The sequence below is a fragment of the Desmodus rotundus genome, chromosome 8 (genome assembly GCF_022682495.2).
Source record: "Desmodus rotundus isolate HL8 chromosome 8, HLdesRot8A.1, whole genome shotgun sequence".
In the NCBI taxonomy this organism is placed as follows: domain Eukaryota; kingdom Metazoa; phylum Chordata; class Mammalia; order Chiroptera; family Phyllostomidae; genus Desmodus; species Desmodus rotundus.
The window spans coordinates 106,413,907-106,429,024 of record NC_071394.1 but is presented as its reverse complement, the minus strand read 5'-3'; the positions used below and the strand labels follow the sequence as shown (position 1 = coordinate 106,429,024).

General features: G+C 36.9%; 1 protein-coding gene across 2 annotated transcripts in view; it reads left to right on the top strand.

The window, feature by feature from the left end:
* The window catches only part of DNAJC13 (DnaJ heat shock protein family (Hsp40) member C13), a 106,805-nt gene that overhangs the window by 54,716 nt on the left and 36,971 nt on the right, over window positions 1-15,118 (top strand). For both annotated transcript variants that reach the window (XM_024566184.4, XM_053929387.2), the window contains 9 exons: window positions 903-965; window positions 1,423-1,524; window positions 2,989-3,093; window positions 4,115-4,317; window positions 5,394-5,478; window positions 8,050-8,204; window positions 10,110-10,155; window positions 12,185-12,339; window positions 13,691-13,892. In XM_024566184.4, coding sequence (XP_024421952.2) covers window positions 903-965; window positions 1,423-1,524; window positions 2,989-3,093; window positions 4,115-4,317; window positions 5,394-5,478; window positions 8,050-8,204; window positions 10,110-10,155; window positions 12,185-12,339; window positions 13,691-13,892 — 1,116 coding nt within the window. The remainder of the gene's footprint in view (window positions 1-902; window positions 966-1,422; window positions 1,525-2,988; window positions 3,094-4,114; window positions 4,318-5,393; window positions 5,479-8,049; window positions 8,205-10,109; window positions 10,156-12,184; window positions 12,340-13,690; window positions 13,893-15,118) is intronic.

The following is a 15,118-nucleotide window of genomic DNA, read 5'->3' as shown; positions in this document are numbered from 1 at the left end:
ACTTTAAGAGTTGTGTGTACTGTTGGTTTTCTGTTTTGGAAAACTCTTTAAATGATGCTAGCATACTGAATTTCAGAGAGTGAAGATAGTGAAACTTTTCAGTACTACAGCCGTAAGCAATGAAATGGAAGTGAGTTGGCACCTGTTTTCCAATTTTAGAAGGTTTATCATTTAACACTGAGCATGGTAGGTGGAAAGAACAAATTGATCAGTTCATCCATCAGCAGCTCAGATTTGAGTGTTAGCTACTTGTTGCAGGGTATACACTTCATTCTCTCATTTGTGTTTACATTCTTCTTATACTTAACAATTTAAATTTTAGAGAACTATTTTAGAACCATTTCACCAATTTTGCAAATGGCCGTCTATTCTTATTATAATAGTTTCAGCTGTAGATTAGAAAACTGATTCTGAATAAGATCACAAAACATGCCTAGACAATAACATAACCAGGTGAGAATTTTTATTGTTTGCTGTTACACCAGATTCTAATTTGCTGTTACTCTAGGGAACCCGAGTTCTTGTGGCATAGTATTTGTATTTTAGGCAGATACACTCTCCTTTTTTGTGTGTATCCTGATGTGAGTTATGTCATTAACCAATTCTTCAAAATTTTTACCTAATTCAAGAGTATCGTTTGAGCTAATTCATTCATTGTAAATTTTACATATATTCTTAAAGCTGTATATTAATTTGTTTATGACATTTAAACTATTGGGCTTTCTAGGGAGATTAGAGAAGTTATATAAAATTGCAGAGAATATAAAACATTGAAGAATTGTAATAATTGACAGTTTTCTCTGATTTTCTCAATGTTGAAAAGATGACATATCTTATTGGCTGTTGGTTGATTTTGTCCAGTGATGGCAGTGTTTAATTTGCGTTTTTGTTTATTTCAATAGTGCACAGATAAACTTGAAAGAGATCGGTTGATCCTCTTCCTTAATAAGTTGATCCTTAATAAGGTACAGTATTTTTGCATACATGTTGTTATTTCCAAAGTCACATGAGTGTGTTACAAAAAGATAAATCATTACAGTTTGAGTTAATTATCCAGACACGGTTCTTTTCTTAAACTTTTTAGAATAAAAAGCTTTGTGTGCTTTCAGCTCCTAGAAGGAGAAGTTCTTGCCAGATATTCTCTGTTATTCTTGCCAGGCTTTGATTTCTTTGCTGTTTTTATTTTTGTTTTGTTTTGCTCAGAATAAAATTTTTTTTATGTGATCTGTTTGTGATGTGGCTTTGGCCTTTTTGTCTGAATTCATGTTGCTTGGATACAAAATCCTGAAAACACCAAGTAATTCCCTTGTATGTTAAATTTTCCGAAGAGATCCATGTATTCTCTTCTTTGAGAGCCTTTAGGTGTTACTACATATTGGAGAGAAAGATTTTAGATTATATAAAAATGTTTTTGTCTTCTAGAAAAATGTTAAGGACCTCATGGATTCAAATGGAATTAGAATCCTTGTGGACTTGCTTACCCTTGCACATCTCCATGTAAGCCGAGCTACAGTACCATTGCAAGTATGTATGCTAACCTAGATTTTACAAGTTTGTCGTTCTTGAGGAGTATAATTTTAGGATCAGAAGAATCATAAAAATCTTAAAATGTGTCAGTATATGTGGCCATGAATGTATTCCTCCAGTAATTATAGTACTAATACCTGGGAGATTAAGTCACACAAAAAAGTTAAAATAACTGTAAGAACAATCCAAAATGGGCAGTTTCGCTTTTATTTTTTCCAATGTCTCTTGTTTTTTTAAAGTAATTGCATCTCTAATGTGTCTTATTTTGAGGCAATGCAACCTTTAGGATTTAAACTGTATTCGTCAATATGCACCTAGAACTTTCAGCATTGACAGCCACTGAGAATGTACGTTGTATCTGGGGATCTTCTTGAAACCAGCCAGTGAAAGGACAGAGTTTTAGTCTCCTGAAAAGCCTCTTTTAATAATCTGACTTTTAGAAAGGATCTATACTTAGCTCATTGGAGATCGATATTTATTTATTTATTTAGGTGTTATTCTTTGTTTTTCTTCAATCTTCTAGTGCGAGGAGTTGTATCCTTTTAGATTTTGGTGGAAGTGTAAACAGAAATGCTATTTGAATATTTAGAGTACGGCCTTTTCTATTACCAGATATGAATAATAGTAATTGTAATGCTTGCTTGGAATGACAGTGTACCAGAAACTGTTCTGGTACATGTAATATATTAACTCTTTAAATCCCCAGCAGCCCTCCCGTTTTACAGATGAAGACACTAAGAAACAGGGAGGCCAAGTACCATATATTGCCCAAGGTCAACAAATAAGGGACAGAGCCTGACTTAGAACCCTGAAGTCTCTGCTGTTAACCCTCTCTGTATAAATAACTGAAAGCTGATAGTTACGAGAGTATTTAAAAACCGTGTTTTCATAAAATACACTAATTATATAAAAATTCTGGTCTACATTTTCATAAACATAGGTATATGAAATTATAAGAATTATCTGTAGTGAGGGTAGTAGATTGAAACTAAGTGTTTAAAACCACTAAAACTTTTTTTAAAGCATTTTAACTCTGATCTCATGTGCGTATTGAAACTTTCAGTTGGAGTGAGTTTTTCCCTCAAAAGAAGAACTTCAGTGTTTAGAGCATTGTGGTTTAAAGTTAATGGTATATGTTTATTTTTATAGCAATTTCCAGTGTTTTTTGCTACTAAAATTTTAGTGCCCTGAGAATTTATAAATGACCCTCAGGAATATAGATGCCTTTGAGTTTAACTTCGATTGCCGAGGGAACGTAGGAACCATTTACTTCAAATGTGTGTTAACAATGAAGTCGCTCTTTTGTACTAACCCTTACCTCTTAAAGTAAGGCCTCTTAAAATTTTAGGTGAATCTCTGAAGGAATGAAACCTAAGAAATTAGTACTGTATAACTTTTTATGACTTCTGTTCCCTTAACTTTCTGCCTTGAAAAATAACTAAATCTTTTAAAAACTTTCAGAGCAATGTAATTGAAGCTGCCCCAGATATGAAAAGAGAGAGTGAAAAGGAATGGTACTTTGGCAACGCAGACAAAGAGAGGAGTGGCCCATATGGATTTCATGAGGTATGTGTCTCAAAGAAGTTTTTCACGGAAGTCTTAGCTTTCTCATTCCCCTGTGCTTAGCACATATAGAGATGTTGGAATATTTTAAAAGTTTAATTTGAATTACTGTCATCAGCTCTAAGGGCTCTGGGTTCCATTTCCACATGAAGAATTAGATGGTCTGCGTTTCTAGAAAACACACACACACACATACACAAAATCATGTCTTTAAACCTTAGTGTTTAAATTAAGTAGCACTCAGGCTTTTAATGAATTTTATATAGCAATTGCTACCTTAATAATTATGTCAGACTATGATGCTTCTTTATGGTATGAACAGGAAATTTTAATATACAGTCTGAAAATTTATTCAAAATTGCCTGTACAGTCCAAAGACCATTTCCATCTTTTATATATATGTATTCATCTTCACCCAAGGACATGCTTGTTGATTTTAGAAAGCGGGGAAGGGAGGGGGAGAAAGAGGGAGAGGAACATTGATATGGGAGAGAAACTATCAGTGGGTTGCCTCTTGTATGCACCCAGACCAGGGACCAAACCTGCAACCCAGGTATGTGCCCTGACTGGGAATCAAGCCTGTGACCTTTCAGTTTATGGGACCACCTTCCAACCAACTGAACCACACCTGCCAGGGCAGCAGTTTCCATCTTAACATCTGCTGTTGGATCCTGCCCTCCCATCCTCAGCCTCCCAGTCTCAGTTGGAATGTAGCCAGATAATTTTATAAAAGACCAAGCCTTCTGTTTGTATAATTTGGTCATTTTACACTCTGCCTACTGTTTTTATTTTTTCCAGTGTTGTACTCCTTAGGTCGATCAGCTAAATGATCATTGTCTTATATTAGTAGCCAAATTTGAGTTCCCAAAGACTTGTCAACAGCAGGTTGTTGTTCTTGAGTAGTGAACCTGCATGTTTACTTCATAGTTTAGTCTGTATTTACTAGAAAATAGAAAACACTGATAAACCCTTTTATTTTGCTGTACTTGTCTGTTTGTAATAATGATGCTTTGCTTTCATTTAGATGCAAGAATTGTGGACCAAAGGAACGTTAAACGCAAAGACCAGATGCTGGGCTCAAGGCATGGATGGATGGCGACCACTACAGTCAATACCTCAGCTTAAGTGGTGTCTCTTAGCCAGCGGACAGGCTGTGCTAAATGAAACTGACCTTGCTACCCTTATATTGAACATGTTGATCACAATGTGTGGATATTTTCCAAGCAGGTAAAATGTAACTGAACACTTCCACCGTTAACAGGGACTCTTAAACGTCTTCTCCCATTTGTAAGGGTGCTTCCTCTGTGATGGCTGGGGTTACTCTGGTGATTCAGAGCTAAGGTGTTCCATTTCTGGCCTTGGGGGAATGCTGCTTTGAATTTTGGAGCTTTTTGAAAAAGATGTAAGAAATAATTTGTAAATTATGTTGACAAAGTAGCTGAAAGGATCTTTCTCTGGGAGACTTCAAATAATGATATTAAATGGAGGCTTATTAGCCGCATTCTAGCAATAGTAACTATTGCTACTCATGTGAATTAGGTGTAAACTTTTGAAATAAGTGTACTGCAGTCTGTAGACGGCGGTGCATGCCAGCTCCTGACCTGTCGGGTTAGCCACTCCTGGTATAAAAGCGTGAGTCTACACCCGTATCTCACCCCATTTTACAAGTGAAGGTGAGAATTTGTTACCCAGTGATAATCAAAATTAAGACCCTTGAATGAAACTTTGCAATCTTTGTAAAATATTCACATATATGTCGTTTTGTTTTATTACTGTAGTAAAGATATTTTGTGATGGAAATTACTGTGAAACTGTCAATTTTATAACACTTGAGGCTTTCATGGTTCCGGTTCTCTTTAAAATTCAGGTCAGGTTTAAAGCCACATAAATAGTACTTAGAAGTAATGTAGCATTAAATTAAGGCTACACTTGGAAAATACTGAGAATAGGTAAATTAAAGTTTCAATTTATGTGACAAAGTTTGATAATGCCCTTTGGGGGGAAATACCCGCTGACAGTGTTGGACAACACCAAGTTTAATCAATTAAATAATAAATAAGAGTCTCTGGCTCTTCTAGGGTACTGTTTATCAAGGAAATCTTATGGAAGGAAATGAAGTCATATTAAACAGCCAAATAGATTTAAACCAAAATACCTAATCATGTTCCCAGCTGTATGAGAGCTTAGTCTTCATTAACAAAAAAGTAAGGTAACATGCTTCATGCTTAGTAGAATGTCATATGCTCTGATCATACAAATTTTAATAAATATATTAAAAGTTGACCTTAGGAAATATTTTCCAGGGATCAAGATAACGCCATCATTCGGCCTTTACCCAGGGTGAAAAGACTGCTGTCGGACAGTGCTTGCCTTCCCCACATTATTCAGGTGAGTTCTGTTACCAAATTAGGGATCATTTGAGAATCGTTTTTTTTATTTAATTTTACTCTAAGCCCCAGTCTTTGTTTCATTTCCATGTAGTCTGTTCCATTTTCAAAAAGCCTAAACCCTGGATTATATTTATTTCACTTACACCTAATTGAGTTGATCCTCTGAATAGACTGGAAAAGTGTGTATCCAAGAACCTACTCATGGAAAGCCTCCAGACTCCAGAATTATTCTCAGAAGGTCTCAGTTACTCTCCGTTGTTAAAATCACACCGTTGTAGTAACTGAAAGGCGATGTACTCTGGTGTGTGGTACAGGTTGATGTTAGGAATACTGGAAAGGACAGCAGCAGGCCACAGATGGGGACGTGGTAGGTAGGTTATACGTTGTGAAACACGCGCTGTCTCATCAGCTTGCCTCACTTACGTTTTCACGGATAGCAGCTGATCTAAAGCATTGAGCTGGGATCGTGTTGAATATATCCTGAAGCATCTCTTTTTTTCCCTCTCTCTTTGGGAATTCAACTACCCCAACTCCAAATGACCATTAAACTCGAATAAGTCAGGTCCCAGACATTCCAGGTCAGTGTTTTCCTCCTGTCTGTTGACAGTGACAATGCCCTATCAACTTTTTTTTTTTTTTTCTTTGCTAGCTTCTGTTATTTAAGCATACCTGCATTTCAAAAGATGTATGCTTTTCTGTTGTGGACATTTCTGCTCAGGTGCCTAAATGAGAGTGCAGTGCAGTTATTGTTTCTTAATATTCCACTACTCACCCCCCGCAACCCCCCTCCCCTACCACACACGCACCCCGCCTAGAGGACTGTGCTGCCGTATATGTGTGAGGTGGTGCATTGAGAGGTATTTTGTTTTCTCTTCTGGACCCTCAGCATGTAGATGAAGGATTGTACCTGGAAAATCTAATTCTCCCAAACGTTTTCTAAGACTTAGGAAACTGAAAGGAAAGAAGTAAACACAAATGCTGCTGAATTTCAGACCCTGAAAGGATGACTGAAAAACAAATTTAGGAGATGTGGTCAACATAACATAAAGCTTACGTGTGTGTGTGGGGGGGGGACCTATTTTAATTAACCAGTTTTTTAGTAATATATAAACTATTAAAATGATTTAATAGAATTTAAATGATAAAAGTAGCTACTTTTAGCTATACTGAGTTAAGAAAATATTTTTGAGAAGCTGTTTTGCTTTTTTTTTTTTTTTTTTTAATTTTCTATATTCTCAGAGACCCTAATCTTGCTGATCATGGTTAGGTAGTAGTAGTTTTCAGGGATATTATCTATGTTTGGTTGGTACAGATTTTTGTGCTTCATTCAACTTTAAGAGCATTTGGTATACCTTAAGAATTTTTAGAGCGGTCTGAGGTACAACCTAGATACCAGTGAATGTCCTACATCTTCTGGTTTAGTCAGTTTCAGATATTTGGGTTTTTTGCTTGCTAATTCCCGTATTTTGTTAAAGTGATGTTGTCCTTAATTACAACCACTGTTAACACTAGGGAAATCCTGTGTTATTGTATCTTAATTTTTCCTTTGAAAATATGTCATAGTACTAAACGCTTAAATACCTTGTCGAGCAGGTTAAGACACCAAAACACAGAGAAATGTAAACTATTTAATTAAAGACACAGCTATTGCCCTGCTTGCTAGTTGGTTAGAGCGTTGTTTTGATATCCAAAGGCGCGGGTTTGGTCCCTAGTCAGGACACATACAAGAGTCAGCCAATGAGCGCGTAATGAGTGGGTCAGCAAATCAGTGCTGCTCTCTGTCTTTCACTCTCTCTCCCCCCTTCTCTCGCTCTGAAATCAATTAAAAAAGACATACAGCTATTCAGTCTCATGTGAATCTAGAACTTGATCTAGTCTGAGCTAGTACTTACTCTTGTCGTAATATTTTTTTATTAGTAACATTTGGCACCAAATTGGAGATTCTTTGGAAGTAATTGTTTATAGAAAACTGAAATGCCACTTAATTATTAAGATAAAACTTACTAAATTTTTTATCAAGTAATTATTCTAGCAATGTTATATGATTTTTATTAGCCCAGATTCATTAGTGTGGTCTCAGATTTTCCTTTTAGTATTGCCAGCTCAAATTTCTAGATACCACATCTTTGGTACTTTCTGGTAGCAGAAAACTACTGATACTTGGTTACCTTCTTACCTTCTTCTCTGCCCTGCTCCTTGAGGTCTCTAGTATTCTTTAGGGGATGGTTTACTTCCACTCAGCTGAACTGAAATAACCCAAAGCGTAGCTGCTTTTCTTTTTCCTTCTGTCATAAGATTCCTGCACAAGAAACAATTTTACCTCTAATCATGACAAGCAGCTCCAGCCATGTTTGGACTTGTTCTGAATAAGTTTTGATCAATTTTAATATTTTATATCTCTGTATTAAATGAAATAAAATGAATCACTTTTCAAATCTTTTTGGAACCTGATAGACAAGCTTACAAGAAACTATGACCTCAGCACAAAAAAAATACATAAACCTAAAACGAATAATGATATTGCAAGTTTTTTACAACCCAACAACAAAACATTTTATTTTGTTTTTAGCTCCTGCTGACCTTTGACCCAATCCTTGTTGAGAAGGTCGCTATTTTGTTACACCATATTATGCAGGATAACCCACAGTTACCTCGTCTCTATCTCAGTGGAGTGTTTTTCTTCATCATGATGTACACAGGTTCCAATGTGCTTCCTGTGGCTCGGTAAGAACTCTTTTCTTTTTAAAGTATATTTTATTGATTATGCTATTACAGTTGTCCCAGTTCCTTTCTCCCCTTTATCCACCCTCCGTCCTACTTTCCCCCACCCTCCAGCATTCCCCCCCCCACCTTAGTTCATGTCCTTGGGTCATACATACAAGTTCTTTGGCTCCTCCATTTCCCATACTATTCTTAACCTCCCCCTGTTTATGCCTACCAATGATGCATTTTATTCCCTGTACCTTCCCTCCCCACTGATAACCTTCCCTGTGGACTCCATTTCTGTGATTCTGTTCCTGTTCTATTGTTTGCTTAATTTTTGTTTTTTAGGTTCAGATGTTGATATTTGTGTTTGTTGTCATTTTATTGTTCGTAGTTTTTTTTTATTTTCTTAGATAAGTCCGTTTATTTTTTAGATAAGTCCCTTTAACATTTCATACAATAATGGCTTGGTGATGATGAACTCCTTTAACTTGACCTTATTTGGAAAGCACTTTATCTGCCCTTCCATTCTAAATGATAGCTTCGCTGGAAAGAGTAATATGGGATGTAGGTCCTTGCCTTTCATGACTTGGAATGCTTCTTTCCAGATCCTTCTTGCCTGTAAGGTTTCTCTTGATAAATCAGCTGATAGTCTTATGGGCACTCCTTTGTAGGTAACTGTCTCCTTTGCTCTTGCTGGTTTTAAGATTCTCTCCTCTTTAATCCTGGCTAATGTAATTATGATGTGCCTTGGTGTGTGCTTCCTTGGGTCCAATTTCTTTGGGACTCTCTGAGCTTCTTGGTCTTCCTGGAAGTCTTATTTCCTTTGCCAGATTGGGGAAGTTGTCCTTCATTATTTGTTCAAATAAGTTTTCAATTTCTTGCTCTTGTTCTTCTCCTTCTGGCAGCCCTATGATTCAGATATTGGAACATTTAAAGTTGTCCCAGGGGTTCTGAAGCCTCTCTTCATTTTTTGAATTCTTGTTTTTTCATTTTGTTCTGGTTGAATGTTTATTTCTTCCTTCAGTTCCAAACTATTGATTTCAGTCCCTGTTTCCTTCCCTTCACTGTTGGTTTCCTGTATATTTTCCTTTATTTCACTTTGTGCAGCTTTCATTTCTTCCTTCATTTTGTGACTGAGCTCAATCAGTTCTGTGAGCATCCTGATTACCAGTGTTTTGAACTTGGCACCCGGTAGGTTGTCTCTCTCCTCGTTACTTAGCTCTCTTTCTGGAGTTCTGATCTGTTCTTTCATTGGGCCGTATTTCTTTGTCTCAGTGCACCTGTCTGGATGAATGTTTAACTCTCCTGGTTGTCAGAGTTCAGTGCAGCTTCATTTTCTGGCAGTTCTGGTTGTTTATTGTTTTTTAAATTGGTTGTTACCCTTCTTTTGGTTGTGCAAGGAAGTGAAGTGTTTCTACCTACGCCTCCCTCTTGGCCAGACAGAACTCTAATGATATATTGTTTGAGTTGTATGTGGAGAGATTAATTGATTTTGTGTGTATGTGTGAGTACATCATTGATTTTATTAAATTTGTTCATTATAAAAGTAGTTTATATGTCTGAAAATTTAGAAATTAGAAGAATAGAGGGAAATTACTCAGTATTATACCACTTTACCAAATAATATAAGAATTTTATCGTCTAGTATTTTAACATACATATTGAATGTAAACGTACTCATATTGTGCATGCAATTTTTCATTTTGTTTTTTTCCTTAAAGTTGGATAGTATGACCATAATTTTCAAACATTTCTAAGTCATTTAAGTTCTTGGCTTAATTAGAAATTAAATATTTTGGCAATATGTATTTATAAGTTACCTTTTATAGCTCTTATTTATATATAAAGACCTCATCTTTAGAAAACTAAGGTTACTAAATCTAAGCCAGTTCCTGTGTCTGATAAGTAATTTTTTCCCCCTAGGTTTCTGAAGTACACACATACCAAACAAGCTTTCAAGTCAGAGGAGGTAAGCCAGATGAACCCTTCGAACACGTAATATCACACTGGGTGAGCTGTCTTGGCAACAAAGCTTCCTGAGCTGTGTCTGTTTACTAGACTGTGAGCACTTGAGGGCAGGGATTGTTTTAGGCATTTATGTTTCCTTGTGGCACCTTACATATGGGAAGTCCAAGCTAATGTTTTGTTAATGAAAATAAACGTTGCTATTAGATTTAATATTCAAATTGAAGCTGTCGGTTGTAACCTGACACCACTTTGAATATAACTTGTTCCCTTTGCGTACCATTTGGATTAATTTTCGTAAATATTTCCTTCTATACCTGGTCTCATATAATCAGCTAACATTCATTACGACTTCAACTTACTTTTTGTTCAGATTCCAACACGGCAGAACTGCTAAGTTTCTTTTTTGAAGCTACTTAATTTTTTAGCTACTTTCAAGTGTTCTTGCCATTTTACTGAGAAGGAAAAGTAGGAATTGAGAAAAAGATGAGACTTACTCTGGTGGATTTGACCACCTGAAACTTAGTATATGCATTTGATAGTTGTTGTCAACAAATAACTGAAGGGTGTTTCAAATTTTGTTAGGCTGTTTTCATGGAGCATTGATTTTCGGATTTTATTCAGAGCCGAATAGTAAACCCAAAGCAGACCATTGTTTAGGAGACTAAGCAGGGAATGTTATACCACCTTGACACTAGATTAAATTGCATGTTTTGTAGAGCAGCCAGTGAAGCATTAGAAAACAGTCTCTGTCCAATAATATTAAAGAGATGGCTGTGATAGTATAATTTTCATAGCTTTATATAAAGAGAAAATGAGACTATAAAAGAGTTTAAAAATTGCTTTTAATGCTGCCACTTTAATGTAGTATTAATCATTTTGGGCATTTTTTTTCCTTTTTGTGTGTGCAGTTATGCATATGTAATCTTTTTTTCAAATTTTGTATGAGAAATTATATATTGGACTGGTCAAAAAGACTGTTTAGTTTTTTTCCATAAAAGGCAAAATTTTTGTTTTTACCAGTAACTTTATTGATTTGGATATTTTGAGTATGTCAGTTATCTCCCACATGGTACAACATTGATTGTTCTCAATTAATGACTCAGTTTGATCGCTGTCAATATTTCAGCTGGTCTACCTGATCGTGGAGTACCATCCAGCCAGAAATCTCCAGCGCGAAACTTCACAAACCATTTTTGACACATTCAGTCAGTCACAGCACCTCCTCCATCCATTGCACAGTTTTTGTTTTGCATTTCAATTGTGTTTTTACCTTTCTTGAAATGGTAAAGCATAATATGCTGAAAATGTTCTCATAGGATCTGATGATCCTAGAGAAATAAAACATCCTCCATTTGCCTAGAAGGAAATAAGAGAAGTAGTTAGTGTCTTTAGGGTTTTATTTCCATCAGGTAAAGAAATGAGTTTAAGTATTTATTATGATTAAGTGTGATCATTACCCTGACTCCATTTGGCCAGCCAGAGAATATGGGGTTTTTAGTACAGTTAATTTTACTTACTTGAATAGAAATTCTCCATCTGAATCCTAGCCAAACAAACAAGACTCCTTCTTGAGGATAGAGTCTTTAAGATCTTGATTTTCTGGACTGATTTGATTTTGAAAATAGAAGCAGGTTCAGGTAGGAACTGCAGCCAACAATGTAATACAGAATAATTGATGTAAATCTTTTCCATGTAGCCAACAATGTAATACAGAATAATTGATGAAAATCTTTTCCATGTCGTCCTTGGTTTGTCCATTACTGTTTTACAGGGTCAAAGGCCAGTTGGCAGCCCCAGCCCTGAGGAGGTTAAGGCTGCTGCTGGGCTGGAGGGTGTTAGTTCCTCCTTGGAGCACTTGCCAAACCGGTTTTATACCATAAACCTTTCACTTCACATTTTGCCATGTTTCTGTCTAAATTTCCAAAGCACAAAAACAGTTTGTTCCAGTTGTCTTTTCTTAAATGCTCACTGGAAAATTGAAAGATAGCTTTAGTGTTTCTGACTACATTTTTTTTGTTGTTGTTTTAAAGACAAAAGGACAAGATATTTTTCAAAGAAGTATACTTGGGCATATCCTACCAGAAGCAATGGTTTGTTACTTAGAAAATTATGAGTCTGAAAAGTTTTCTGAGATTTTTCTTGGAGAATTTGACACTCCAGAAGCAATCTGGAGCAGTGAAATGAGGTGAGTAGCCAGCTGACTGTATTTCATATTCAGAATCTTTGCCTCTTGCTATCTGGTTTGTTTCATCAAAAGAACTGCTTTTACTGGTTGAAAAATCTAAAGCTACAGTAGTCATTGGTGCCGAATCAAGTGACAAAGCAATAGGCTTTTTTCAGTTCTGACATGATTTGACAAGATTTCTGTGACCTTAGTGGGGCTTTATATAAAGTAGACACTGCTATCACTGCTGCTTCTTAAGTCAGTTTGTAGAACTGGTAACATTTTAGGCAAAGGACTAACATATTTATGGAACATATGGAGATAAAATCAAGACATACCTCTTGGGTATTTGGAAATAGAACTGTAGTCCTCTGATTAAAAACTATGCCCACAGAAAATGGACCTGACCACAGATACCCAAAATCATTTTAGAATGAGTGTTCCATAGCCAGAACATTTTGACCTTAACCTAGAGGTTAACATTCCTAACAAATGTCCCTACTAGGAGGAGAATGCCATAGGAAAAGCCTGTGGAAACCAAGAAAAGGAGAGGCCCAGAAGCAGATGTCAGTGTTCAGACAGGCTCTGTACAGGACAGATTTGGCACTGGTTAGTTCCCGTGTCAAGGCCACCTCTGTGGAGAACCCGCTGTCCTCTCAGCTGGATGACGGAAGTCGATCTTCTGAGTCAGTCATTCACTCTCCTTTGGCTGACTTCACTGAGGGTTTTCATTTGGATTCTCTGATAGGTTGACTGATAGGCTTGGGATGTGCTGGCCGCCAGTTTGAATATATTCTGTATGATAGTCATATTTTTCATTGGTAAAAAATGTATAGGTATATGGAAACGCTTACAACCGTTTTTCTATATAATATTTTTCTCCTGAGATTGATTAGATTAATATGCTTCCCCCATCCAAAAGATATAGTTCTTTGCATGCTGATCACATCAGATTTCTGCTTAAATGAGGGCTAGATCCCAGCTTGTGGTAAATTACCTAAAATAAATATCATGCAGTAAGCTTCCTTGGGGTGATAGCTAGTTTGAGTCCCCTGGCTGTGCCCATGGGCTGCATGCAAATTTCATACCATTTGACCATCTCATGACTGATTTTTTTCAATAGGAAGGACTGGTAATATCAGCCTTTTTCTCCGTGGTCTCCATTGAGAGTTTTTACGTAGTAAGTTACATAGTAACTTAGTAAGTAAAGTTAAGTTACTTTACATAGTGAGTAACATTCTCAGGGTATTCTAAATAATTTGAGTTACCCTAAAGAAGACCTGTGTAATTATCTTGCATGATTACCTGTCTTAACCTTTTCTTTAAAATCAAATGATCCCTTCATAATGCTTGGAGATTTTTATAATTGTAGGCGCCTCATGATAGAGAAGATTGCAGCTCATCTTGCTGATTTCACCCCTCGTCTTCAGAGTAACACGAGAGCACTTTATCAGTATTGCCCCATCCCAGTTATCAGCTATCCACAACTAGAAAATGAACTATTTTGTAATATTTATTACCTCAAACAACTTTGTGATACACTCCGATTTCCAGATTGGCCAATTAAAGACCCGGTAAGTTAGCAGATTAATTTATGCCTTCTTAAAATATAAAAATAACCTCTAATCACTTCTGGGTATTTCCTTCTTCTGTGATGAGAAGGATGGTAGTTTCCTTAAGTATTCCCTCTGACTTTAAGCACTGTACAGCTCCAAGTATAGTTCAGTATATTTGGGTGTACATACCAAACCGAATGATAATTTTTGAGGGGGTATTAGGAATTTTACAATCTTGATCTTCTGCGAGAAAAACAAACTTAATTTCATATATATAGTACAATTGTATGCTATAATAGCTTGGTGGAAGCTTGTCTTTATAGCAGATTGGTTAAGCTCACAAACGTTGGAGTTAGGCAGTGTGGGATTGAGTCTCATTTTGACCGTTGTGTAACATTTGGTGCATTGCTTGACTTCTCTAAACCTCTGTTGTGGTAATAGTACTAGTACTCCTTACAACAGCAGCTGTCTCGTGTGGTAGTTAGGGAGATTAGCTGAGAATTCACGTGAAAGAGCATAGCAGTTCCTGGCACACATACTCGGCAGTGAGTGTGACCTGCTTATTGGTATAGTAGTGTCTACTGCCTGCCCGCCCGCCCACCCACAGTGCCCTTGGGACCTTTCCAACTTGAGCCTTTGGATCTGCTGGAAGCCTGGAATGAAGTGGACCTGGGAGCCCACAGTTGGACTGCTACTGTAGCAGACAGAGGGTGACCATGATCCTTACCATCCAAAGGTTTCAGAACAGTTGCCGTTTGTGCCACCAGTCACTGCCTCTTTACAGCGCTCTGACCAAATGGATGCAGGCAGAGTCTGCGACATTTTTGGATTCAACATGAGATCATCGAAAAAGTGTGGGCTTTTTAGTCACCTAAATTTGAATCCAGCTTTGTCACTTACTCACTGGGAATCATGTATCTATCTCTCAAAATCTCAATGTTTTGATGTACTGTTGAGAGTTTATATAAGAATGAGATCTGCATCTGGCATTTAGGCGTGCACTAAATGTTAGCTCTCTTCGCAGCTGCTACCCACGCTTCCTTGTGCTCACACTTCCTTACACTTGTTTGAGCGCCTGTGTACCAGCGGCGGTGTGGGAGCACTGTGAGAGGTGCACTGCCGTGCAGTGCTTGCTTTCTCACCACGGTATTTTCTGTGCTTTCTGAATGTGTGTTTAACAGGTGTCACTTTAAAAATAGAAGAATATAGCCCTGCAGCAGATACTTTGCTACCTAACTTCAACA